Source organism: Dromiciops gliroides, chromosome 5, assembly GCF_019393635.1.
Source record: "Dromiciops gliroides isolate mDroGli1 chromosome 5, mDroGli1.pri, whole genome shotgun sequence".
Taxonomy (NCBI): Eukaryota; Metazoa; Chordata; class Mammalia; order Microbiotheria; family Microbiotheriidae; genus Dromiciops; species Dromiciops gliroides.
Window position 1 is genome coordinate 123,990,238 of NC_057865.1, and position 27,155 is coordinate 124,017,392.

The following is a 27,155-nucleotide window of genomic DNA, read 5'->3' on the forward strand; positions in this document are numbered from 1 at the left end:
ATTCACAGACACTGGGAAAATATGGACTGAATGACTGACTGACAAGCACCAGTGTTTTCAGGTGGCACAATTAGCTGATGAACATAAACCTGTGGTATTGCAAGTTGCCATTATAACTAATATTGCTGTGGTGATAGGGGGATTGGATGGCCCAGGGGATTAGTAATGGGATACAGGGCCTTTAACCTATTTAAATCACAGGTTTAAATCTAGTCCTGAGTAGACCTTGGGCTCTCACTGGATGAGCTTTCTCCGTGTGGAATCTCACTGGAGAAAAGGGTTGGGCTGTGGGAAACCTCAAAAATGTTGTTTATAATAATGCCTAGAGGTTTGCTCGTGTCTCCAAATTGGAGAATAATACAGGGTAAAGTTGTTTCTTAAATGAACCCCACACCCTCTACAAGTTGCCCTCACATTTTCTGGAGGAATCCTGAATTGGATAGGAAGCTGTGTGCATAGTGTATGCTGAGACTTTAACCAGCCGTAGCGTACATATGTTAGACACACATTTGGACACAAAAGGATGAAAGGAATAAGGAGATGAAATAATGACAATTATTAAGTCCATATCCCATATGGGGACAGTCAATTGAGTTTACCTAAGTCTTGCCCTTGCCCTAGCATGGAGCAAACACCTTCTTGAAGTCCTTCCAATCCATTAAGTCTAAGGTACCTGTGATAGGACCAGTATCCACCAGGGTTTCCCCTGTCCCTATATGGATTAGAAAAAAGCCACAAAACGATAACTTGACTGGCCCAGGGGTGGAGGAAGACCCAAGCTGTGCCTCTTGACACAGCTTCCTGGTGGCCTCTGGTTGTGTTAATATGGCTTCCTGGTCATCTAAGGGGCATTAAAGATGCTGTTCACAGGAGAAGAGGACCTTCAGCCACCCTGGACATTGCTGAACAGATGCGTTTCATAAGAAGATAAAGAAAGTCTCAGCTACAGATGGTAAGTGCTACCATTCCTTTGTCAGAAATCCTTGCTATGTTAGGACAAAGTACACCTCCTTTTGTTAACTTACAAGTGCCTCATTTTGGCCCAATGTGGAACCTGATTATCAGGGTCCCAGTGTCAAACTCATTCCTAATAGTCCTTAAACTACTTGGACAGTAAACTGATTCATACAAAATAAAAAGAATTAATCTAGGCTCCAAGTTGTAAGTTAGCATTTTGTGGTGTTTTATATCAGTGGTGTCAATTTCAAGTAGAAATAGGAGCCTCTAAATTGTACATAAGGATCCCTGCAGGCCACATAGAGACTTAGAAAATCATTAATGTTTATATATATATACTCATATATTTGTTTGTTTACTTTAAATTGATGCATCAAAACATTAAAATCAGATAGGAACTACATTTTAGTCTAGTTCAGGCTGCATTTGGGGGTACATATGGCCCATGTATATGACACCTATGTTTTTTGTTTTTTTTTTAGTGAGGCAGTTGGGGTTAAGTGACTTGCCTAGGGTCACACAGCTAGTAAGTGTTAAGTGTCTGAGGCCGGATTTGAACTCAGGTACTCCTGACTCCAGGGCTGGTGCTCTATCCACTGTGCCATCTAGCTGCCCCGACACCTATGTTCTAGACAATCCCACTAACTTCACAGAGAGAGATGATTTCTATTCTTTTCTTAATGGATTTATGATGAATTGGCTTACCATAAAATTAGAATAATCATCTTTGGTCTTTAGTAGTCTTGAGGCACAAAGGGATATAGTGGGTGGAGTGCTATACTTGGAGTCAGGAAAACCTAGATTTGAATCCCACTTTTAAAACTTACTAGCTATGTGACATTTACTCCTCAGCCCATCTGTAAAATTGGGATCCTAATACTAATACTAATAATACTAATAATTATTATTATTATCATATGGCTAGCTAGGTGGCTCAGTGGATAGAGTGCCAGACCAGGAGTCAGGAAGACTCATCTTCCTGAGTTCAAATCTGGCCTCAGACTAGTTATGAGACCCTGGACAAATCACTTAACCGTGTTTGCCTCAGTTTCCTCATCTATAAAATGAGCTAGAGAAGGAAATGGCAAACCACTCAAGCATCTGCCAAGAAAACTCCAAATGGGGTCACAAAGAGTTGGATACAACTGAAACAACTGAACAACAAAAAATAATAACAACATTAACAGCAACCGTATTGTCTAAGTTGTGGGGAAATTGTGATGCTCCAGCAATATGATGCACATTTGAAAACTTTAAACCACTATTTAGATGCCAGTTATTATTTTCATCCAAGGAGTTCTAAGTACTAGATCATGTTATTCAATAGCAATATTTGTTCATTTATCCCATCTTACCAAAAAGATAGCTAAGACTCTGAGTTCACATATTTAGGAAAAGAAAAGTCAACATCAGGGAATGAGATTCTTTTAGATAAAGACAGATTTGTGCATTTCTCTAAGAGCTAGATAGCTCAGATAGTGAATTTATTCACACAAAACAAACATCATCCAGGACTCTAGGTATTAATTAAGCATCCAGCAGTGTTCTTTGGAGTATAGATGAAGCAGAGAACACCTTTGTTTTAAAATTCTAATCCAAAAGTCTCAGGAAAATCCCCTACCATCTATTGCCTTTAAAGGAAAACACATACAGCTCTTGCTTTTAACAGACAGCTCTTGTCAGCAATAACTTCCAAAAATAAAAAAAACATCTTCCAGGGACACATAAATCTTCTCTTTTGGCCTGGTGTAACAGGGCTTTGTGTTGCTTAGGGTGCTCTGGGGTGTCCTAGGGTAGCCTTCAACCCTTCCTTTTGTGTCTCAGAGCAAAGCTTCAACATAACTGTCCAAAAAAAGGATCTACATTCCAGCTGGTGCCTGACTGAAGTGGTCAGGAGGAGGTAGACTGTGTTCCAAGGCATTATGTATGAGTGATTAAGAGCACATAACATTTCTGTTCATCAGACTCCCTAAATGGCTTTAAATCTGTCTTAATATCTCCTTGATACTGAGGAAAAGTGAAAAAGCTATAAAATTCTTCACAGTAAAATGTTTCAAACATGTTATCTCTCACAAGGCAAGACCCAAATCTTTCCTGATTAAATCTGTATAGCATGGGGCAGCTAGATGGTGCAGTGGATAGAGTCAGGAGGCCCTGAGTTCAAATTCGGCCTCAGACAATTAACACTTACTGGCTGTGTGACCCTGGGCAAGTCACTTAACCCCCACTGCCTCACCAAAAAAAAAAAAAAATCTGTATAGCACCTAGTACATCTTCTATTCACTTAAATTGGTTAGCTACTTTTAGAAATTCTGAGTGTGTCTAAATTGGTTTACTGTTTACCCCTCTCCCTCAGGAATATCAAAGCTGGGACAGTCTCGGGCAGGGCTGGTGTTAAGAACAGGTAGGTACCTTCATGACAGAAAGCAGAGGCCCTAAAGTTTCTCTCTTCATTCCTACCTGTCATGTGGCTGAAATCCCACCAGTAATAAGCCTTTCCTTTGGGTCTTGAAGGCTTTTCTAATCATTAAGAGTCTCAATTAAGATGCCAATTCTCTTAGGAAGTATGAAATCTTATTAACTGATAGCTAGTGCCCAGTAAGGCCATGGTGGAATGCACATGGGGTAGGAATGGGAATAGTTGGTTTTAACTTGGGGATATGAGAGCATAAAATGAATGACAACAAATGTCACAATTTTTCACAAAACTGAATCTGTTCCTGAATCTCTGAACAGCAAAGTGCAAACATGAGGTGTCTCTAATTGACTAGCCAGGTTAAATTCTGAGGTGACCCTGGAAGCTTGGGATGAATAGTTTTTACCTTTGAGCTGATAAGGCCTTTGATTTAGTCAAGCTCCTGGAAGTCAGATAGAAAACCCTAAGGGAGGAAGAGCAAAATGATTGATTATAAGTATTAATGATTTTGTTTCTATTTAAAAATAATTATCATATTAGAAAAAAGTTTTAATATAATTTTTGTCCACTTATGTGTTTGCTTTTAATAAAAACTTGGGCCTGTGATTTTATCTGGGTACAAAACTCCCCGTGAGGAATATTATTCCATCAATGTAGATCAGCAACTTGTTTAGAGAGTTTTCTGGGGCACTGAGAAGTTTAGTAATTTGACCCTGATCACACCCCAGAGCACCCTAAGCAACACAAAGCCCTGTTACACCAGGCCAAAAGAGAAGTAGTATGTCTGAAAGGCAGGACTCAAGACCAGGTCTTCTTGACTCTGTGGCAGCTAGGTGACATAGTACTCAGATTGCTGGATCCATTGTCAGTAAGACCTAACTTCCAATCTTGCCCTAGATATTTTCAGACAGTTTCAATAACATTTTCCCTTCTAGGGCTGTCTAGTTCCTCGTATAAGAAAGCACCGTCATTGAACTGATGTGTTCCTTCCTTAAAAGTAGAAGTACCTTTGCAGAGATTCAGAAGGAGAAGATATTGCACTTTTAGGCTAAGGCAAACAAAAGGGTATGGGACAAGCCATTTTTTAATATCCCTTTAGACACGTCCTGAAAATTCACGTGGTCCTATAAAAGAAGAAATCAACACTGGTACTCTCCAGGTCATTCATGTGGCTTCTAGAAAATTCATTTTCATTTCTAGTACTACAGTCTTCTCTAAATTGTAAATGAATAAAAAACTAACCAGGTATGTACTGTTATATTGAGTCAGGTTAATCCTAGTTCCTCCTTTTGAACAGTGGAATTTCATGTACTCTTTCTGATGCCAAAGCCAAATAGGATCATGAGAGAAAAATAAGACGACTGCTGGGTGTACAGAATCAGAAGAAACCTTATCCTTACATGCACTCTGATTCCCTGGGGGAGTCTAGACAGGCTAAGAGGAAAGAATAGACAGAGGAGGGCAAATGAGAACACTGAAGCAACAATTTAGTAACACAGGCTAGCACCCACTTTGAAGAAAACTCATATACTTACAAAAACCTGTACTTACAGTGTAGGACAGTTACTCACCTTATGAAAAGATGTCCCAAAAGCTGTTCTTAAATAGTGAGTGTATTAAAAACATGATTTGATTGACAAGTATTAATTTACATAACTAGAAATTGTCAGGAGTGCAAAGACAGCATATAGCCAGGAACATCTGTTCTAGTATTAAGGAAAAGAAGCTATAAACCCCCTTTGGTCCATTCTTGGCCAAGGACATAGATGTCCACAATTTGGCTACAAGGACATTGGCAGTAGGGGCAAGAGAAAATGTTTCTACTCAGAGGTTTTCTACTATCTTTCTTTGTTCCTGAAAAGCTGTATATGTCACAAATATACTAGGAGAACTGGATATTTACAGAAATAATACTGCACGTCTCTCTCTAAAGAAAATATTTGCTTTGTTTTCATTTAAAAATGAAGAGTTTCATTTATCAGGTTCGCATAAAATGGTCTATAGGTAGTTCCAGTCCTCAGAATGCAGGAATCAGCTACAGAGTTCAACAGCACACAATGAAATTTCTAACAGTGATTAAAAACTTTTTTCCTTCAAATATACAAAAATGTATACATAGTATGCATATTTGTGTATCTCTCTCTCTCTCTCTCTCTCTCTCTCTCTCTCTCTCTCTCTCTTTCATCTATCTATCCTCCACATGCTGTTAATATTATCCAAACTCTGAAATAACCACAAATCACTAGGAAGAAAACAACTTCCTGATTAAAAATTGTATCTGTCACAGATTTGTTACCCTTAAAAATCTCTGGGACATGCTTAATTATACCATTGAGAAGTGCTCTTCTAGGTTGGTGTTTTCAAAACAAACCAACCAGTTCTGCCTTCATTCTATAATTGAACAGCTCCTAGGCATTCAAGCCTTAAGGTGATCCCACCTAAAGATTCAGGAAGAGCCACCTGAGTCTGTACACGATTTGTTAGAGGACATTTCCAATTTGAAACTACTTCCCCATTAAGCTAGTGAACAAGGTACAGATCAAGTATGTCATATTCTCACCTTTTGGAATCATCATCATCTTGTCATTTGTATCCAGGGACCTGACTTCCTAACCAAAAGAAACAGTGCCCCATGAGCCAATATGTCCCTCCATGTATCTAAATTTAAGTATCCAGTTGGTGGTTAAATTAAGACCTGACCTTGCACAACTGAAACATAAGCAGGCTCCAGCATAGAGGAAAGTATTGCCCATGACTTCTCTAGAATCTCATCAAAAGGAACATGAGACTGCTATGGTAGAAGAAGATTATTTGTGTCCTGATTGGTTCAGACAGCTATCAGTAACAAAACAAATGAGCTGCCAGCTGAGCTGTGACGGCTGTGCCAAACCAAAGGAACAACATGCAGTCATTTAAATAGCTTTGTATTATTGTGTGAGGGGACACAAAATGGCCCAGTGGGACTAATTTACGATTCAGTGCCTATCTTAATGACACAAAACTCAAACGCATATTTTTCATATTATGTCACAAAGCTGATGCTTCATTTTTTAAGACATGTCGGGTATTAATATAATACCAGCCTTGTTATTTTCTGAATTCAGTGAAATTTGGTGACTCAGTTTTGTCTGGTGAGTAACAACTTCCAATCCAACTAGGTAGAGGAAGACATTATGTAATGGTCTGTAATAGCTGGTCTGTTCAAGAATCCCCAGGTAAGGGGCAGCTAGGTGGCTCAGTGGATAGAGCATCAGCCCTGGATTCAGGAAGACCTGAGTTCAAATCTGGCCTCAGACACTTGACACTTACTAGCTGTGAGACCCTGGGCAAGTCGCTTAATCCCAATTGCCTCACAAAAACAAACAAACAAACAAACAAAAAGAATCCCCAGGTAAGGGGGCAGCTAGGTGGCACAGTGGATAAAGCACTGGCCTTGGATTCAGGAGGACCTGAGTTCAAATCCAGCCTCAGACACTTGACACTTACTAGCTCTGTGACCCTGGGCAAGTCACTGAACCCCCATTGCCCTGCAAAAAAAGAGAGAGAGAGAGAGAGAGAGAGAGAGAGAGAATTATGAGTGCATGAAAAAATTGGCAAAGAGTCTTTCTTTAAACTCATGACTCCCAGAAAAATCTTTCCCAGCTGTGGCTAAATGACCTTACTTCATAGGCTTCCAAGTTCTGTGAGGTTTTCTTAGGCAGTGACTGCTCTGTGAAGGCATTAAACTTTTTTTTAAAGCAGCTGTGAAGTGGCAAAAGTATTAGACCTGGAGACAGGAAAACCTTTGATTCTAATTCCACCTTCAACACTAGCTCTATGTCATCCATCTACCCATCCATCCATCCATCCACCCATCTCTATCTATCTATCTTCTATCTATCTATGATAACTACTTTGTATGATATGCTTATTGCTTTTCCCCCTTCTCACTAGTCATTAACTATGTAAAAAAAAAAAAAAACCCACCTTCCTAGTGGTGTATTTTAGTATCCTCTGAGTGTCTCTACTGCCAACCTACCTTCAGTTTATCACACAGCAGCTGTTTAAGTATAGGGGGAGGAGATCCTCACTTTAATAATGACAAACTTCTGATGCCAACAGAGCAAGGGCACACCCAGGCTCCATTATTAAGGAATGTTGGAACTAAGTAGCACTAAAAATTAAATCTAGAGGCAAGGTACAGCTGATAGGACTTAATGCAGAATGCACAGTTGGAGGACTTCTGTCTTGAAGTTGCTTGGCTCTTTTAGTTTACTTTTGTGGTTTTATGGAGTGCTCTGAGAGTTAGCAAAAAGTCTATTTTGTTTGAAGGACAGTATGGGAAAATGCCATATTGGGGCAGACCCATGTGTCATCTAGTCCTAGTGGTCTGCCTCCTGAGTGACACTGAGGGCATCATTGTTGTTCTTGATGTCAACCTCAAAGGTGAGGGATATATCTCAAAATATTCTATTTTCCTTTAATAACCTATTATGGATCCATGTATACAACTGAACCTTTTCAAAGCTGTTTCTTTTTGGCCTGTATTAGGGAAAATAAGTACTAAAAGTTGATTGCCTATTATTTGAAATAGTATTTTTTATGTGTTCTAAGTGCAGTTCTTTAATTCTTTCCTTCTTCATCATCAAACATTTCAAATTTACAAAACTCTTATTAAATGCTTAACATGTTGATAGCACTGTGTTGGGCTCTGGGGAATTAAGAGAGAAATAGGACATGGGCCCTGATCACATGGAACTTGCACTTGAGTAGGGGAGGGGAGTGATTATACATGGTACATCAGAAAAAAGATAAACATGTGAGAAGTACAGAACAAAAGGTAATGGCACATCAAAAGACACACTAGAGAATTGATGAAGTCTTCATGGAAGAGGGAGCATTGACCCTAGATTTTGTTGTCATGGGTAAGAATAAAAAATGTGGAAGAAGATTTTTTTTCCAGGCATAGGGAACATCATGATCAAAGATATGGAGGTGGGAAAACAGTTCACATTTATATAAATACTTTGAATTTACAAAGTACTTTATATACATCATCTCATTTGATTTTCAGAACAGCTCTCCAAGGAAGGTACCATCAATTTTACTTTCCTTATTTTACAAAGATTAAGGCTCTGAGGGGCTGGGTGTGAATGTGGAACTACTAAGTCAATCAAGTTGGACCCCTGGGTGTCTGCCAAATTCCATTATTTTACCACACTATCAAAGTGGTTTATCAGTGTTCTGTATATCTTGGATAGAAATTGGGAGTGTAAGGGCCAAATTTTAATTGGGGAGTGTTAGCTAGGCAGCTTGCTGCAATATTGGAGCAAGGAAGGAGACCAACAGCCTCCTTCAAAAACAGAACAGGGTTTATTAACAAGAACGAACTTAAAAACACAAGCAAGGTCAGCAGAATTAAAGGAAATGAAAAAAATGGGGGAAGGGAAACGATACAACCTAAATAATACCACTGCCCAGGGATCAGCTGAGAACACATGTCTGCATCCTGTCCCTTTCAGGCTTCAAGCTAGAATGTCTAAACTCTTCCCTTCTCCTTCCTAGCAGACCCCAGGATGACCACACAGAGTCCCAAGCCAATTGGCTGGCAGCCCTGACTGACAGTCACATGACTGGCCTCACTGGGCTTCCAGTCATTATAATTTTGCCAGGCCCATGGCAACGGCTACAACCAGTGGGTGGAGCACCATGCTGTTGCAGAGGCGCAGCACCTGAGCCCCAGGCCAGTGGACACACCAGGGTGTTTTTAAATTCTAGCCAAAAGATGGGGTCATAAAAACCTCAAATAACAATTATTTATTTATTTATTATTTTATTCTATTTATTTATTTAAATTATTTATTTATTTGTTTGTTTGTTTGTTTATTTGCAGGGCAATGAGGGGTAAGTGACTTGCCCAGGGTCACACAGCTACTAAGTGTCAAGTGTTTGAGGCTGGATTTGAACTCAGATCCTCCTGTATCCAGGACTGGCGTTTTATCCACTACACCACCTAGTTGCCCCCACAATTAATTCTTTATAGGGGTGAACAATGAATGGGCCCAGAATTTAATAGGAGAAAGAGAGCAGGCTAAGTTGCATTTGGGAAACCATGTAATGCTTTTAACAATTCCAAGGCTGCTTACACACACACACACACACACACACACCATCTTCACACCAATATTCTACTGGTAATATAATATTATACAGCTACAAACCATGCAGAAATAGTCTTTGATGAATCAAAATTGTATATGACCCAGCAGAGACTCACAGTGAATAAAAATAGGCTACAGTCTATTACCAGTGATGACTCAACTACAATAAGTGGCATAAAATTAGTGTCCAGTACATATATATGCTTGAGAAAGGACATGAGCTAATAATGCAGAAAGAGTGAGAGATAACAGATGGACAGCTCACGTGTCACACCACTACTTATGAAATGTCCAGCAACCTAGAGTAATGCCTCTGGAATGCTAAGTAGATCCTCTATGAAGGATATATAGGATATATGGGATTGTGGACAAAAATCTGCAGAAAGTGCAGATGAGCTATACTTTGTACGGGAGAGAGTACCCACAATAATAAAATGGGAAATGCAGCCGGATCAGACCAAGGACACAGATGAGATCTGTGTTTGAGGTGACCCAAGTTTTAGAGAATTGGGGTACCAATTCTCAAAGTATTTTGAAGGAGAGGAAGATACCAATGGTGAGCCCAGAGGGCTCTCTGTCCCCCCTCTGACTGAGGTCCCCTTCCCCATATTCGGGCCTTGGTCACTGAAGCAGCAAGAGTTTCCAGAGACAATGCTTGGTTGGTCTCCCAGGGTCCAAGGACTCAGCTGTACTCACCTTGCTCTGTTTAGGCCTGGAACAAGTTATGACATGTCAAGGCTGAAAGGTTGAAAAAGTACTTTATTCTTGCAGAAACTTTATTTGATTTCTTTGTGGTTTTCTGCTTTAAATACTGAGCTATCCCAAATAATATATCGCACACAATATTCACCCTAAGGTGGTGCCGATGTGTCAATTACTAATCATCTCCAATCCTCAACCCCCGTCAAAGGCTTATAATGATTGGAATGATGCCACCTGCTGGAGACTTATTGTCAGAAAGCTCCACCATGAGGAGAAGGCATCTGAGGGCAAGCCATGTGGCTTTTCTTTAGTGTCAGGAGGTGACGTTTGCTTGTCAGAGTGAGAGGAACATAGGGATATGACCCTCCACTGAGATAGAAAGTGCCCCCCCTTTGGCCTAGTGATTTGATCTTGAGGTCTTAAAGCTCCTTAAAGCCCCCTATTTATCTCTCTCTCTGTTTTTTCTCTAGAGAGAGGCAATAACGGGAAGCTACTATCCCCCTTTCTAAATATAGGCATATCAACTTAAAAATTGCTTCATAGGGTCTGCACCGAGACATTCTGTAGATATGATAAATTGTTGCTGAAACAGGAAATTTTGCAAAATAACCTATGGCTGAACCCCTGAGGTTGGGGCACTCCGACCCAGGAGAGAGACTTATCGCTGAACATCCCAGGAGAGAGATTTATTGTTGAACATATAGTATTAACCCAATTACCGCATTTTGCTTAAATTAGATGTCCGTAAAGAGTATAAAAACTGCTTGGTTTCCTAATCTCAGTGTGTCACACCTCCTGGTTGTCCCAGTGAGTGTGGTACACCTTTATTTCAAAAGAAATAAAATCAGTGCTTTGGCCTCCTTTCTCCTCGAGTCTCTATTACAGGGGTCGGTGGGTGTACTTCCCATCCCACTCAGGAGGAAGAAGGGGTGAGGCTGGCTCTACCACTCTCTTTTTGTCAGGACTCTGGTGGAGAGTGGAGCTAAAAATGCGCTCTCCCTTTGATAGATAGATGGATCTAGGCCTTTCTCTCTCTCTTCACCAAATTTTTATTCTCCTTAATAAATGCTTAAAAGTCTAAACTCTTGCTAAAGCTTATAATTTATTGGCAACCACTCATTAGATATTTTAGACAGACTAGCTAGAATTTTAGCCCATAAAAGGCTTGAACCCATGACTCCGACAGGAAAACATATACACACACACAGACACATACCTTATTATTATCACAAAAAGGAAACCAAGAAAATATCAACAATTCCTTACCAATATGGCCACTTTCCCATCTTTATAAAAATTCTTATGAGACTAATATTCATACAGATCAAGGATATTCTTTTTAAAATAATAAACATTTTTATTTAAAGTTTTGAGTTCCAGATTTTATCTCTCCTTCCCTTCCTCCCTCCCCTCCCCTTTCCCTGAGGTGGTAAGAAATCAGATATAGGTTATAGATGTGCAATTATGTAAAACATTAATCAAGGATATTCTTGATGAGTAAGGAACAGTTTCACAAGTTATATTCTATTTTAGTACACATCTTTACCATTATACAATTAACTAAAAGAGGTAGTGAAAACAAGATTCCACTGTACTTATTGTTTATTAGTGACAAAAATGATTTGATTCAGTAGAACAAGGCTTACAATCTATATTTTAATAAGGAATCTTCTGTGCATATGCAAAATTATTCAAGTTTCCTTAAAACATATAACAAAGATATCATTGTTTGACAACAATCTGATCATTATATCAAGTAAGGCCTATAACAGCACTATGTATACTTGCTAAAGGTATCCAACACTCTCGTGAAAGAGACCTGGAATAGAGTCCATGTTGGAGGGGTTCCTTATAGTTGGTCCTCCCAATGCTCCTATTTGCAAATGACATTACATTATGCCTAGGAATTCTACAAAGCCTCTCTAGTGACATTCACAACTCAAAACAGATTGGTTTACCTAACATCCACATTGGAAAAATAAAGTGGATGAAAAATGCATATAATATACAGCTAGATTATACAGCTAGATAAGCAACTCACTGCAGTACATCAACATATATAATTTAGACAAGTTCTGAAGTTATAAGCTGGGCACAAAACTGAGTGGGAAGAATTTAGCCTGGAATTTGGATTCCTTTTTTATATATGAGTTTGATTAGGGGAAGTCTAAGGTCTCTTCCAACTCAATGATTCTAGGAGTCCTTGAAAGATTATTTTTTTCTTTTTTTGATTCAGTGATATATGATCATATGTGCATATAGATAGGAATGTGCCAACAGAAAGGGAAAATGATGATTCATTATAATAAATATAATTGTTGGAGCTAGGTCCCAGAAGAAGCTGTTGCTTTAGAAACAGCTATGTTCCCTCCCTGAAAGATCAGTGCCCTGATATGTCCTGGAGGATAACAAAACTTGGCCTTGGGGCAGCTAGGTGGTGCAGTGGATAGAGCACCAGCCCTGGAGTCAGGAGTACCTGAGTTCAAATCCGGTCTCAGACACTTGATACTTACTAGCTGTGTGACCCTGGGCAAGTCACTTAACCCCTATTGCCTCACCAAAAAAACCCCCAAAGAACAAAAAAACCCCAAAACTTGGCCTTAAAGTGGGCTGTTACTGATAAGTTCCAAGTATTGATGACTAACATTTTGAAAAGCATTAAGATAGAAACTGCTATCTAGGAATGGGTGGTAACGCTTGCCAAAAATGACTTTAGCATGCATTTTTTTAGCCAGCAAAGACCAATATGGCAGAAACTGAGATTATGCAATTGGGTACTGTTTGGATTATAGCCGATCCAACATGAAGCATAAGATAAAGCATAATTTGGTACTACTTAAGGCCGTATTCATGGATATGAAAACATTCTGTGCTGATTTTGGATAGTGGGGCCAAGAGAGAACTCTAAACTTGGTATGGAAAAAATCTACTGGCCTGAGATGGAAGTATATGCACCTAAGAAATGTGGGATCAATGCTTACTACATTTAAAGGAAAGTACTATTTATTCTCACTCTTTACCTGGAGAATATAAACACCAGCAAGCCTTTGGAGCTGGTGAGAGAGGAAAAGAACAGGTGTAACATCATAGTGTTGACAATCACTTGAGCTCATGTTTGAAGGGGACACCAGCAAAGATGTAGAATAGGAGGAAGCAGTATAGCTTAGCTCTCCCCAACAACTACTCCAACAAAGACCTAAAAAGAACATCAGACCAAGTTGTGATGGAGAAGTTTTAAATAATCATTTTTCCCCCTAGGACACAGATACTGGAGATAGAGTCTAATAGCTAGGAACACACCACCCAGTGTGAGAATAAGGGCTTGCAGACATGTATAAGAGCAAGATGGGTAGCTAGGTAGCACAGTGGATTGTAAGGACAAAATATTAATTGAAGAGCGTTAATTAGTCGGCTCCCAGTAAAATTGGGGTAAGAAAGGAGATTAACATCCTCTTTAACAAAACAGAGTTTATTAATGGGAACAAATTTAAAATACAAATAAGGTTAATAGAACTAGGGATAAAGAAAAAAGGGAATAAGGGAAGGAAAAAGATACAACCCACAACTCACCATCAACCAGAAATCAATTTCAAGAAAATCCGCTGTACAGCGCTCCAGTGTCTAGCTCCCTCGTCTAGCTCCCTCCACCACTCACTCCAAAGTTAATCTCTCTTCCCTTCTCTCTCTCAGTAACCCCCTCTCTCACAGGAAACAGTGTTGCCACACTCACACAACCCCAAGCTAATTGGCTGGCAGCCCTGATTGACAGAATTAACAAGCGGCTGTAGAATTGCCAGCTTCCCAGATTCCCCATGCCGAAGGTCACCTGACTATCCTTACCAGGCTTCTCATCCTGGTAATCTGGCCTCGGCGCCTGGTGATGACGTGAGCACCCTGCCCAATCCGTTCTCGATATGACATGAGCTACATCGCACTGCCGCACTGCTGCACTTCCGCTCTGTCGCTTGGCCCCTCTTTGGATCTGCCCGCAGGTGGGCCACGCCTACCCTGCCTTTGCGATAAGACGTGAGCTACATGGATATGTCGCCCGTGACCTGCCCAATGGGTTCGCAATAAGACATGAGCTACATGGATAGCTGTAGCCCCACGGTGGCGACGCAGAAGGGACGGTACCTAAGGCCGGCCAGGGCGCGCACTGGGGATTCTAACTTTAGGCAAAGATAGGGTCATAGAAACTTCAAATCACAATTAATTCTTTACAGGATAGAGTGCCAGGCCTGGAGTTGGGAAGACCTAAATACAAATCCAGCCTCAGACACTTATGACCATGGGAACATCTGAGACAACTGCTCTGTTTAATGTTGCTTTGACTGAGCTGTTTTTTCTTTGTTATGAGGAAGACTTCAATTCTGGCAGGGGGAGGGAGGGGTGGGGAGAAATATCTAGAAATCTATGTTAGATTAAAAAAAAAAAGATAAAGTAAATTTAAATCAATAAAATAAATTATAAAATGCATCTGCTGACTGTTGCTTAGAGGTGTCAAACATGCTGGGCAGCATGCAGCCCCCCAAATCCTAAGTGAGTTCCCAACCAGATCAAAATGTAATTGGGAAATATTTAACAAGATAAAGAAAAATGCAACAAAACATAGAACTGAGTCAATATGCCAGAGAACCTTATGTACAGATTAGTGGCCCCCATTTCTACCTGAATTTGACATTACTGATTTAAAGCAAAATATAGCTCCACTGTAGAATGGAGATTGGGGATGGCAAGAGGATATTCTGCTCAGCCTTTGTCAAGGTATCTTTGCCAAATGGCGTCATGAAAAGTCAGAAACAACTGAAACATCTGTATAACAACAATTGAGATGACTAGAAGGTCAACAATTGTGAAATTGACAGCTCCCTAAATTCTTTAGGGCAGAGAAGGAACTTTTCAGTCAGAGAATGAGCACTTTTTTTTAAAATGAGCACCTTTTAACTCCTATTAAAGACATGGGGCTTTCAAGCTGTTGAGCAAGAAACTAAGCATCATTGTGAGAATTCTTTAGTACCCACTATTGTGTTACTCTGCTGTTTTACCTATTCAGACAGTTCTCACTTTAATTAAGTGGACTGTTGCAGAGATCTGTATGTAAATCGATTTTTATGTAATAAGAATTTACCCCTACCCATCCATTCCACTTAAACTATTTAACAAAATCATACACAAAATAATACCTTTATATAAGTCATAAAATATACTAAAATGCAAACATTATTAAATGTCATACCATAATGAACAAAATTATGAAATGAAAGGTAAAGTTAATAATAAAGTAGGCACAATACTGTACAGTGTGTTGCTCCTTCCCCACCCACTGCATCCAGCCAACATTACTGGTGGTTGGCTGTACAACTTTTTTTTATGAAGCTATGGAGAGATGTTGGGACAGTGGCTCTTTTTTCCCTCCCTATAGATGATTATAGCAAGCAATATTATCCCCAACTAGTCTTCGCAATTTTAAAAGTCTTGAAGTATTTGGATCCATCTTTGCAATCAAAGAAAAAAAATCACTTGGATGATGAAATGCTTCTGACAACTTTTTCACTGTGAACCTTTTTGGTTCAGCCTCAGAGTCTGAAGCTTCCCTTTCTTCTTCTGCAAGCTAGCAGCTCAATCACATCCTCATTCGGAACCTTCATTCATATTTCTTTCAGAATTATTGAAGTAATGTCAAATTTGCACAATGCGAATTGACATAAAGCCAGTACATCTGTACTTGTCATTAGAGGCCCCTCTTCCAGGTAGACAGTACAATTATTGCCCAGTTCTACCACTAGGTGGCAAAAGTAGATCAAACTTCTTGTCCTGGACTGTCCTTTAGCCAGGGTCTAGCTCTGTAGAGTGGTCTCAGAAATTATTCATGAATCTCAGAGTGGGAAGGGACTCCACCTGAACAAGCATCCCCCTAGTAATACCCTTGATAAACAGTCACCCAACCTTGGTTTGAAGTCTTCTCGAGAGGGAGAAAATACTTCTGGAGGCATCCCTTTCTATTTGGGATAACTGACTTTCCTTTTTTTTTTTGTTTTTGTTTTGTTTTTGTGGGGCAATGAGGATTAAGTGACTTGCCCAGGGTCACACAGCTAATAAGTGTCATGTGTCTGAAGCCAGACTTGAACTCAGGTCCTCCTGAATCCGGGGCTGGTGCTTTATCCACTGCACCACCTAGCTGCCCCTGGGATAACTAACTTTCGAGGAAGTGTTTCTCTGTATCAAGTACAGAAGATATATCCTTCCATAGGGTCCATGCATTGCTCTTAATTTTGTCTTCTGGGGCTAAGTGGAACAGGCCTACACCTTATTCCACACAACAGTCCTTCAAATATTTCCTTGAAGACAGCTATCTTACTTTCCATCCTATGTCTCCTAATCTCCAGGCTAAATATCTTAAGTTCCTACAACTGATCCTCATACGCAATGGTTTTGAGGCCTATTTCTATTCTGATCGACATCTGGGTGCTATCATGTCTATACTGACTCTCTCCACTCAATTCTACCTGCCTCAGATATTGCTAGCTGAGTGATCTTCATCACATCACTCTGCCTCAGTTTTCTCCTCTGTAAAAATGGAGACAATAAAAGCACTTACCACTCAGAGTTGTTGTGAGAATCAAATAAGATAATATTTATAAAGTGCTTTGCAAATCATAAAAATGATCAACATATGATCTGAGTTTTTCAGCATTCCCTTTGCTAATGCAGGGTAGCTAGGTGGCATAGTTGATAGAGTACTAGACCTAGAGTCAGGGAGACCAGAGTTCAAATCTGGACTCAGACACTTACTAAGTGTGTTACCCTGGGCAAGTCATTTAACTCAATTTGCCTCTGTTTCCTCATCTGTAAAATGAGCTGGAGAAAGAAATAGCAAATCACTCCAGTATCTTTGCCAAGAAAACCCCAAATGAAGTCATGAAGTATTGGAGAGGACTGAAAAACGACTGAACAATTTTGCTGATGCAACATTACCTCCCCTTTCCTTTATGCATTATATAAAGCACTATATAAATGCTACTGTTATTGTTGTTGTTACTCACCTGCCCTACCTAGACAATTTGTTATAGTGGAAAAGTTCCAGTCTTGGTGTCATTTATAATCTAGTTATGATTCCTACCTCTGCCACTGTGTCAGAGCATTGACTTAGAGTCAGAGCTGTATTTGAAGCTCAGCTTAGCAACTCTTTAGCTCTGTGATCCCAGACAACCTTTCTGAGCCTTGGTGTCCTGATCTGTAAAATGGGGATCATACTGCCCAGGGTACCAAACTTGAAGGTGTTGTTGTAATGACCAGATTTGAGATAATATATGTAAAACACTTTGTAAATCTTAAAGTACTATATAAGTGTCAGCTGCTAGTTACTGTCAGCTAACAACTTAACCTGCAGAAGAGAAGACAGAGCAGGACATGATAGCTTCAGATATTTGAAGGGCTGTCATGTAGAGGAAGGAATAGACAGAAAGAAGCCAGAAAAAAGAATGATGGGAAGAACAGTCAGCAACAAACAACTTTAGGCTTGACGTAAGGAAAAGCTCCCTAATGTTTAGAGGTATCACAGAGTTTGAAATGCACTTGACAGGTATACTGTAGTAGAGTCATTGTCCAGTATGGATTGTTTGCTGCTGAGGTCTCTTCCAACTCTAAAATGCTGTGACTTCAAAGCCATTTGAAATCACGGATCAATAATGATTTTCTATTCTTCGAAGCAGTATAGGAAAACCTGGCTAATTAGTCCATGCAATGTTTTGGCTTTAACTGCAGCATTGACCAAGAACTGAATCAGGGCAAATACAGTACATGAAAGTAAGTCTCTTAGAGTGCATTTCATAGGAATGGGAGTTGGGTTGTTTGTTTGTTTTTTAATTCAGCTTAACATTAAAGGCTGTCTGCTCAGTAAACCTCTCCAAAGTTTTTAGAAAGGTTAATGGCCCTCCCTTTTTATGGTATTCCTGTGCTTTCATAGGGAAAAGATCCCAATGAGAAAGTCCCTTTACTAATGAAGATCAACATATGCCTTGCAAATTATAGTCACAGAGTGTTTCCTGAGGTATTCGAAGTTAAATGTCTTGCCCAGGGTAGTGCAGCTACTATGTCTCAGAGGCAGGACTTGAATGCAGGTCTTTCTGCCTCTGAGGCCAGTTCTCTATCCACTATATCATGCTGTATCTCATTCTTAGCAATAAATAGGGCATCCCCACAAAAAGTCTTAGTGAAGTTTTAAGTTGTAACAACTTCAGAATGATAAATGCCGCAAACCTACAAAAATAATTTGAAAGCATAACTTAATTTTTTTTTACTTTTGTAAATTTGAAAAATAAATTTTTAATTTTTGTTTTCACAAGATGGGGCATCCTATTATTATACATTACATGTGTGACAGTTTGTGGATAACCCTTTCTCAGATCAGTGGATTGGGAAAAAGGAAAAGGGAAGTGGAACAAGCATTTATAGAGTGCCTACTTGTGCCAAACAATGTGCTAGTCATTTTTTCTTTTTTTCTTTCTTTCTTTCTTTTTTTTCTTTTCTTTTCTTTTTTGCAGGGCAGTGAGGGTTAAGTGACTTGCCCAGGGTCACACAGCTAGTAATTGTCAAGTGTCTGAGGCCGGATTTGAACTCAGGATATGCTAGACATTTTACCAATATTATTGTCTTATTTGATCCTCACAATGACCCTGGGAGATAGGTGCTATTGCTATTCCCATTTTAGAAATAAGGAAAATGAGACAAACAGATGTTAAGTGACTTAACTTTCTTTCTTTCTTTCTTTTTTTTGTGGGGTAATGAGGGTTAAGTGACTTGCCCAGGGTCACACAGCTAGTGTCAAGTATCTGAGACTGGATTTGAACTCGGGTCCTCCTGAATTCAGGGCCAATGCTTTATCCACTGTGCCACCTAGCTGCCCCCAAAGTGACAACTTTAAACACCAGTGTGAAAGAGTGTGAACCCATTATATCCAAGATGTATCTTTGACTATAGTTTAAGGTAGAAAATAATCATTTCGAATCCTTAGTACATGTATAAACAGCCACATATTACTTTCCACAAGAGGTCTTAATTTTATAAAAAGGATGAAATAAATTGGGAATTCACAGTAAGATTGTCTTAGATCTAAGAAGGACTTTCAACATTATCTAATTCTACCACCTCCCATGTTGTTTTGTTTGTCTAACTGATGAGATAGCTGAGGTCCATTCCAGTGGAATGGAAATCCCTGAGGGGTGGGACTGTTTCACCCACGTCTTGGTGTTCTTGTGCTTAGCACAGCACTCAGCACCCATTGGGAGCTTTAAAAAAAGTGTTGAATTGAATTAAATTACTTGCCTGATGTCTAAAAGTTAGTCAATGGACTAGAACTCAGGTTTCCTTGTATTTGACTGACAAGCCATGGCTCATTCCATAGTCTCAGCATCCATGATGTGATACTTCAATAATAATCTCTCCTGGGATACCCTGGTTCATACTGAATTTCATGCTTTAACAGGTAATGTTAGAATAAGAGGCTCTAGAGAAGTAGCTGCCAAGCAATAATAAACATACATGTAAAGTGATTTTCAAATGTTAGTATGACCTGGAGCTAAATTTCTAAAAATAATATTAAATTTAAACATAACTGATAAAAATTTGTGAAAAAAAATTAACACTAGCCCTTATATAAAATTAAAATATTTTCATTAGCATTCTTCAAACTGACATAAGAACTTTATGTTTATAAAGTTTTTTTATAACATAAAAACTTTATGTTTTTTTTAACCTCTCCTATTCATCTTCATTAGTAAGTGGGGAAAGTTGATGTGCCATTTTTGCACTAGTGCTTCTGCTAAAAAAAAAATATCTTAAATGCCGATTATTTTGAGTTTGAAGGGCAGTGTTACCCAGTAGACAGAGAGGAAGTCTCAGATCCAAGAAGTCCCACATCAGATTCAGACTGGCTGTGTGACTCTACACAAATCACTTAACTTTTTAGTTCTTTGGGTAACTCTCTATTAACTTGCAAAGAAGGTGTGCTACTGGGATAGAAGTAGTTTCCTCAAGGCGGGTGCTCACTATACCTATGAAATCACAGATCCAGAAACTTCTCCCAGTTTTAAGTTACTGTTTTCTCATGGGGGAAATTGGTTGGTTGTGGGGTTCCTTAGGTACTCCTCTTTAAGGAATTACACTGTCTTGCACATAAATCAAGTTAGAATAAAATGTATATTTTTTTAATTGAAGCACTAAAGAAAGGAGATCTCCAGGAGAGATAGCACAGAGACATTCTCTGAGATAGCTATCTCCTGTTCCAGGCCATAGCTTTTATAGATGGTTGATGGGGTGATCACCTGGGCCCTTATTGGGGATGGGCTGGGAGAAGTCAGGAGAGGGGCAGCTGCTCCAATCTCTGGAGCCATCTCTGTCTCCCTGGTGCCACTCGGGCAGCAGTCATGTCTAATAGTCTTTTAAAACTCTCTTGCTTCTCAAGGTGTGTTTGTCCTTGACTTGAGCTGCTCAGGGAGAGTTACCCCAGACCTATGTCCTTTAGTTTAACTGGCCAGTTTAAACTTTGATCCTAACCCCACAACAGTTTTCTTGGCAAAGATACTGGAGTGATTTGACATTTCCTTCTACAGCTCATTTTACAGATGAAAAAACTGAGGCAAACAGACTTGCCCAGGGTCACATAGTTAATGTTTCTTTTGTTTGTTTTGCAGGGCTGTGAGGGTTAAGTGACTTGCCCAGGGTCACACAGCTAGTGAGTGTCAAATATCTGAGGCCAGATTTGAACTCGGGTCTTCTTGAATCCAGGGCCAGTGCTTTATCCACTGTGCCACCTAGCTGCCTCCTACAATAAGTTTCTGAGACTAGATTTGAACTCAGGTCCTTCTGACTCCAGGACCAGCACTCTATCTACTCACTTCCCTCCCCAAATATTGTTGTTCAATCGTGAGTCTTTGTGACCCCATTTGGGATTTTCTTGACAAAGATCCTGGAGGGGTTTGCCATTTCCTTCTCTAGCACATTTTACAGATGAGGAAACTGAGATACCCAAGGTTAAGTGACTTGCTCAGGATCAAAGTTTCTGAGGCCAAATTTGAACTCAAGAAGATGAGTCTTCCTCACACTTGGCCAAGTACTCTATCCACTGTAGCATCTATACTTAACTCTGGAGCAGTTCTATGGTTTCTTTTGTTAAAGGTTCATTTACATTAAGTTCCCTTTTCTGTTACCCCATAAAAACCCTGTCCTTGGTTCCCATCTTTGGGTATTCCTAGCTTCTTGTTTTGCGATACCATGATCTATAGTTCCTTTGTCCCGATTAAAGACCTTATTTTCTCCTATATTGATTGTTCCCTTAATTTACAGGTTAACAATTTACATACAAACTATGAAGTAGTTTTAGGCTGAAATATTAATAGATCCCAAGGGTAATTCAGGTAGGAATCCATACAGTCCAAAGTAGACCTAAGTTCAGTGCTGACCCTCTGCTTTTTTTTTTTTTTTTGATGTTTCCTTGTCAGAAGCAGCCAAATCGTTCTCAGTTTTTGTCCACAAGTGGATGAATTGTTTTAGTGGTTGTACATATGTACGTATGCATGTATGTAGCCCGTGGCTTTTATTAATGTTTTTATTTATAATCTATAGATGTTTTGGGGGTTTTTTTTGCATTCTCTAGAAAAGTGCTGTGCACATACTAGGTGCTCAAAAAATAGGATATAGGAGCTAGAAGAGATTTTAGGGTTCATTCAGCCCAATTCCATCGTTTTACCAATAAAAGAAAATTACAGTAAAATGCAAAAAGGCCAGGATACAGATGTAATTACAGTAAATCTGACAAAAGCTGGATTGAAAGAATTTCTACTTTTGCTAATTGTGTCAACAGAGTCCTAGAAGAAAAATATCTTTTATTCTTTGAGAACATGCTGTTGGATAGAGAAGAGAATATTTAAACTGGAAAAACTGAAAGGGGTTTCACACATATGTATGTGTATTTGTATGTATTACATATGTGTGTTTTGTATGTGTATGCATATGTGTGTATATGCATGCATGCATGCATGTGTATAAGTATATAAAATTCTCTTTAAGACAGACATAAACTTCTATCCTAAAGAAGAAAGAACCTCCTGGGAAATCTCTTAGATAAAAGATTATAACAGATATTCTGGGCAAAGAGACAAAAGAAAGTAAGAAAGCCTTTTTGAAGTAAAAAAGGAGGACATACCTTGAGGTAAAATTTCCTGAATAATTAATAATTTAAATCAGGCTAATGAATTCATTCAAGATCTTTAAGACTCTGCTACTAGAGGAGAATGTAACTTCATGCAAAATCTCTTTGATAAAAGAACAAAATAGCTGGTATCTAAGGTCTAAAGGAGAAAAGAGCATTTGAGATAAAACCAGAGAGAAGAAATTCTTCTAAATCTTTTAGATAATCCCCCCAGAGGCTTCTACAACAACCCTTCAGGTGTTTAAAGTCATGGTATTAGAGGAAAAAAAGAGAATATTTCTGATTCAACAAAAAAGAATAACTTCTTTCTGCTCACAGTCCCAGATAAGTCATCAGCAAGGTGAATTAGAAGGAATGATAAAACTGAGCCATGGGAGGTGAATTCAACTTGTTACCTGTATGACCTTGAGCAAGTCACTTAACCTAACTCCTCTGTACTTTAGTTTCCTCATATGTAAAATGAAAGTGTTGGATTTGATGACCTATTAAGATCCCTTCCATCTCTAGCTCTATGGCCCTATGACCTTTCCTGTCAATGCTTTAAGCAACAGATCTAGAAAAGCATCAAGTGCTACATCATAGTCCTTAGGCTCAAAGTAGCCAAATCAGGATAGATGCTAAGTTCTAGGGAGTTCACAAACCAAAACTGGCGGGTGGGGGGGGGGCAGGTTAGGACCCACATTAGATTTTAAACATCACAGCCTCAATTGTCTCATCTGTAAAATGGGGGTAGCTCCAAATCAATAATCCTTTGATCATATTTCTCTCATGTAAATTAATTTGTTTTCTCAAATTATGGCTAAAAAACTCCCACTTTTCTCTCACTGAACCACTTTTATTTTGATGTTATAACGCTAAAATTACTTATCTGCAGTCTCCCATATATTCAATCAGTACAATAAATGTAAACTATATATATGAACACCACTTTATAACCTTAATCACTATATAAACACAAATTATCATCACAGGAGTAAAACTGGGTGTTAGATATTTGAGAGATTAAGCAGTCCCTATATTATGATAAAAAGACTTCCTCATTGCTGGTGAATACAGGCTGAAACCTATTATTTTCTTTTTATTATTGTAACTAACAAACACCTCCTCACCATCTGTTAGCATATGGCACATTCTCTGCAGGTCGTCTTGAACAAGGACAGCAGTCCCTGTTCTCCTTTTCATTCTTTTTGGATGAAGAAGAGTTAGATATCTATCAGTCAATCAATAGGTATTTAAGTACTGGTTTTGTGTCAGGTACTGTGCTACCTAATAGGGATACAAAACAAAACAAAAACAGTTTCTGCTCTCAAGCAGCAAATATACAAATAAGAAAATGAATAAATAGATAAATCAGTGAATGAATAAATAAATAAATGGATGGATGGATAAAAAAAACAAATAAATATATATGTATGTGTATGTACATGTATATATAATATGTATGTATGTATACATGTGTGTATATTTATATATTTAGGCATTCTCTGCCCATAATCACTAACTTGAGTTTAGTTGTCAGCTATGCATACTTTAACTGTATTAATATCAGTTCCTTATATAATGTCCAGGTAAGGTTTCAAGAAACTATGACCCAGTCCTGTCACAGCTAAAACTTTTTTCAAAACGTGCAATTTCTTTTCTTTTCTTTTTTTAAAAAATATTTTAAATTATTATTTATTTTTAAGCATTTTTCTTTTTAAATTTTGAGTTCCAAATTATCTTGCTCCCTCCCATTCCTCCCTCATTCATACACATACATATTTAAATACATACATCAACACAGTAAAATAAAATAGGAACTATGTTTTAGTCTGGTTCAGGCTGCATATGGGAGTATCATGGGCTATATGTGGTCCATGAGCTGTGTATTTGACATTTCTGAAATAAATTAAAAGATCTGGCAACTGATGTGTAACATGGGGTGAATGAGAGGGGAGTTAAGGAGGATACCAAGGTTGTGAACCTGGATGTTATGGGAAGAATGTGGTCCCCTGGAATAGTAATAGAGAAGTTGAGAAGAGGGAAGGTTTTGGGAGGGTGACTATTCCTACCCTTTTGTCATCTTTGCCAATTAAGACAAATAACTCATGCTACTTAAACTGTTTACAAAATAAAGGAAGAAGACACCTTGCCAAATTCCTTCTATGAGACAAATATGGAACCATTACCCAAACCATGGAGAGATACAGCAAAGAAAACTACAGATCTACTCTGGTACTCCAATGGAACAAATGTCATCAACATGAGTATTTCCTCCAATGATACTGATTGCAACTCATCCATTCTTTCTTTCTTTTTTTTTTTTTGCGGGGCAATGGGGGTTAAGTGACTTGCCCAGGGTCACATAGCTAGTGTGTGTCAAGTGTCTGAGGCCGGATTTGAACTCAGGTACTTCTGAATCCAGGGCAAGGGCCAGTGCTTTATCCACTGCGCTACCTGCTGCCCCATCAACTCATCCATTCTTGTACACTCTGTGCCATTCATGTCTATGCCCTATGGGGGGAAACAACCCAATGTGCTAGAAGCCTTCCTCCATTTCTCTTGATACTGCAAAGAATTATAGAATCTACAGGTAACATATCAGATTAATATAATTAATGAATATCGAAGCAAAAATTTTTCTGCCAAAGAAGTTAAAACAACATATTAAAAATTATTCATAGGGGCAGCTAGATGGCACAGTGGATAAAGCACCAGCCCTGGATTCAGGAGTACCTGAGTTCAAATCCGGCCTCAGACACTTGACACACACTAGCTATGTGACCCTGGGCAAGTCACTTAACCCCCATTGCCTCACCCCCCCCCCAAAAAAAATATTCATATGGTCAAGTTGTATAGATACTAGGAATGCAAAGATAATTCAATATTAAGAAAACCATAAACATTGTAAATCATATTAATAATAAACATTAAAATCACATATTACATCACTAAATACACAGTATCCAAAACACTAAACAGTAATCATCTCCCACTATTCTACTATGTTATGGAAATGATTACTTTACTTCTTTAGTTCAGAATAAAATTTTAAAAATAAAATCAAAAGCTAATATTATTTGTAAAAGGAAAACACTGAATGTTTTCCAGATAAGATGAAGATAAATGTTTACAATAAATAACTGTAATAAAAGTATGATGTCCATAATGTATAGGAAATTTACTCAAAGCAAAAGACCAAAGATCTAGAGTTGGAAAGGACCATATAGGCCATGTAGACCAATTGGCTCATTTTTTAGCTAAGGAAACTGACTTGCCCAATGTCAAACAAAAGTAAGTGAAACAGGTAGAATTCAAACCCAGGTACTCAGACTCCAAATCCAGTGACCTTTTCCATTGCACAAGATTCAGTTACTTCCCAATAGATAAGCTATCAAAGGAAGTAAAAATCTGGTTTTTAAAAGAAGAAAAACTATCATAACTAACTGAAAATGTTCAAAGCCATTGATAATCAAAGAAATGAAAATAAAAGCGACCTAACTGAGCAAACAAAGATGCCAAAAGGTGGGGAAACATTGTGTGAGATACTGTAGGAAGGCAGGAATATTAATCCACAACCTGCTGGTAGAACTATGATTTGAATAGACTTTTCTGGAAAAAAAAATTGGAATTATGCAAAAAAAATTTACAAAATTGTGCATACATTTTGGCCCAGTTGAGTCTATTACTAGGACTCTATTCCAGTCAGATGATCGATAGCAAAATGAGGATGTCAAGAAATAGCCAGATTTATTTGTGATAAAAGGCTGGAAACAAAATATGGGGCCAACAACTTCAGAAGAATTAAATAAATTATGTTATTTAAATGTAATGAAATATCACTTACCCATAAAGAATGGCATGAAGAAGAATTCAGAGTCACATGTTAAGATCTGTATGAAGTGATGGAGAGTCAAGAAAGTATAATCAAAAGAACAATGTATACAATGATTCCAACAATGTTAATACACTACAGAGTAGTAAGAAAACCCTAGTCAAATACAATGGTCATTGTTAGTACTTTAGTGCCCCCTTGAGGGGTATCTCCCCAGCTCATATTTATAGGTTGGATCCCCAAAGGGATGTCTACCCCAGGTGTAAGAGATTCTGTATTTCTACACCTCTGGCTTATTAGCAACCATCAATGTGTTCATCTTTAATAAACAGTCAACTGACACAATTAGCTCAAAGCAAAGTCATTTTTTAAAAAATTTTTTAAATAAAAGTATTTTATTATTTCCAGTTACATGTAGAGATAGTTTTCAATATTTGTTTTTATAAGATTTATAAGATTTCAAATTTCAAATTTTTCTCCCCCTCCCCAAGACAGCAGGTAGTATGATATAGGTTATATATGTACAATAACATTAAACATATTTCTTCATTAGTTATAAGGAAAGACCACAAAAAAAGAAAAACAACAGCACCAAAACCAAAAGAAATAGTATGATTCAATCAGCATCCATATTCCACAGGTTGTTTTTTTTTTTTTTTCTGGATTTGGAGAAAAAAAAATGGGGAGTATATAATTCCTTTTTTTTCCCCAGGACAGTGAGGGTTAAGTGACTTGCCCAGGGTCACACAGCTAGTAAGTGTCAAGTGTCTGAGGTTGGATTTGAACTCAGGTCCTCCTGAATCCAGGGTATGTGCTTTATCCACTGCGCTACCTAGCAACCCCCTGGAGTATATAATTTCAGTGGCAGTGATGAGGGAACGGTATGTCATAGTTCACTGCTTGAAATGAGATAACATG

The 27,155-nt window shown here is 38.6% G+C and overlaps 1 protein-coding gene across 23 annotated transcripts in view; it reads right to left on the minus strand.

Moving 5' to 3' along the window:
• The window catches only part of ASB15 (ankyrin repeat and SOCS box containing 15), a 57,359-nt gene that overhangs the window by 29,203 nt on the left and 1,001 nt on the right, over positions 1-27,155 (minus strand). For 5 of the 23 annotated variants that reach the window (XM_043966073.1, XM_043966075.1, XM_043966072.1 and 2 more), the window contains exons 1-3: positions 13,786-14,031; positions 6,860-6,900; positions 5,934-5,982 (exon numbers count right to left, since the gene is read on the minus strand). In XM_043966073.1, the coding sequence (XP_043822008.1) occupies positions 5,934-5,952 (19 nt within the window). In that variant the 5' untranslated portion in view covers positions 5,953-5,982; positions 6,860-6,900; positions 13,786-14,031. Of the gene's footprint in view, positions 1-3,779; positions 3,837-4,380; positions 4,498-4,615; positions 4,808-5,933; positions 6,050-6,859; positions 6,901-10,209; positions 10,252-13,235; positions 13,412-13,785; positions 14,032-26,249; positions 26,296-27,155 lie in introns of those variants that run through there. The other 18 variants (XM_043966055.1, XM_043966060.1, XM_043966059.1 and 15 more) reach the window with 18 other exon arrangements.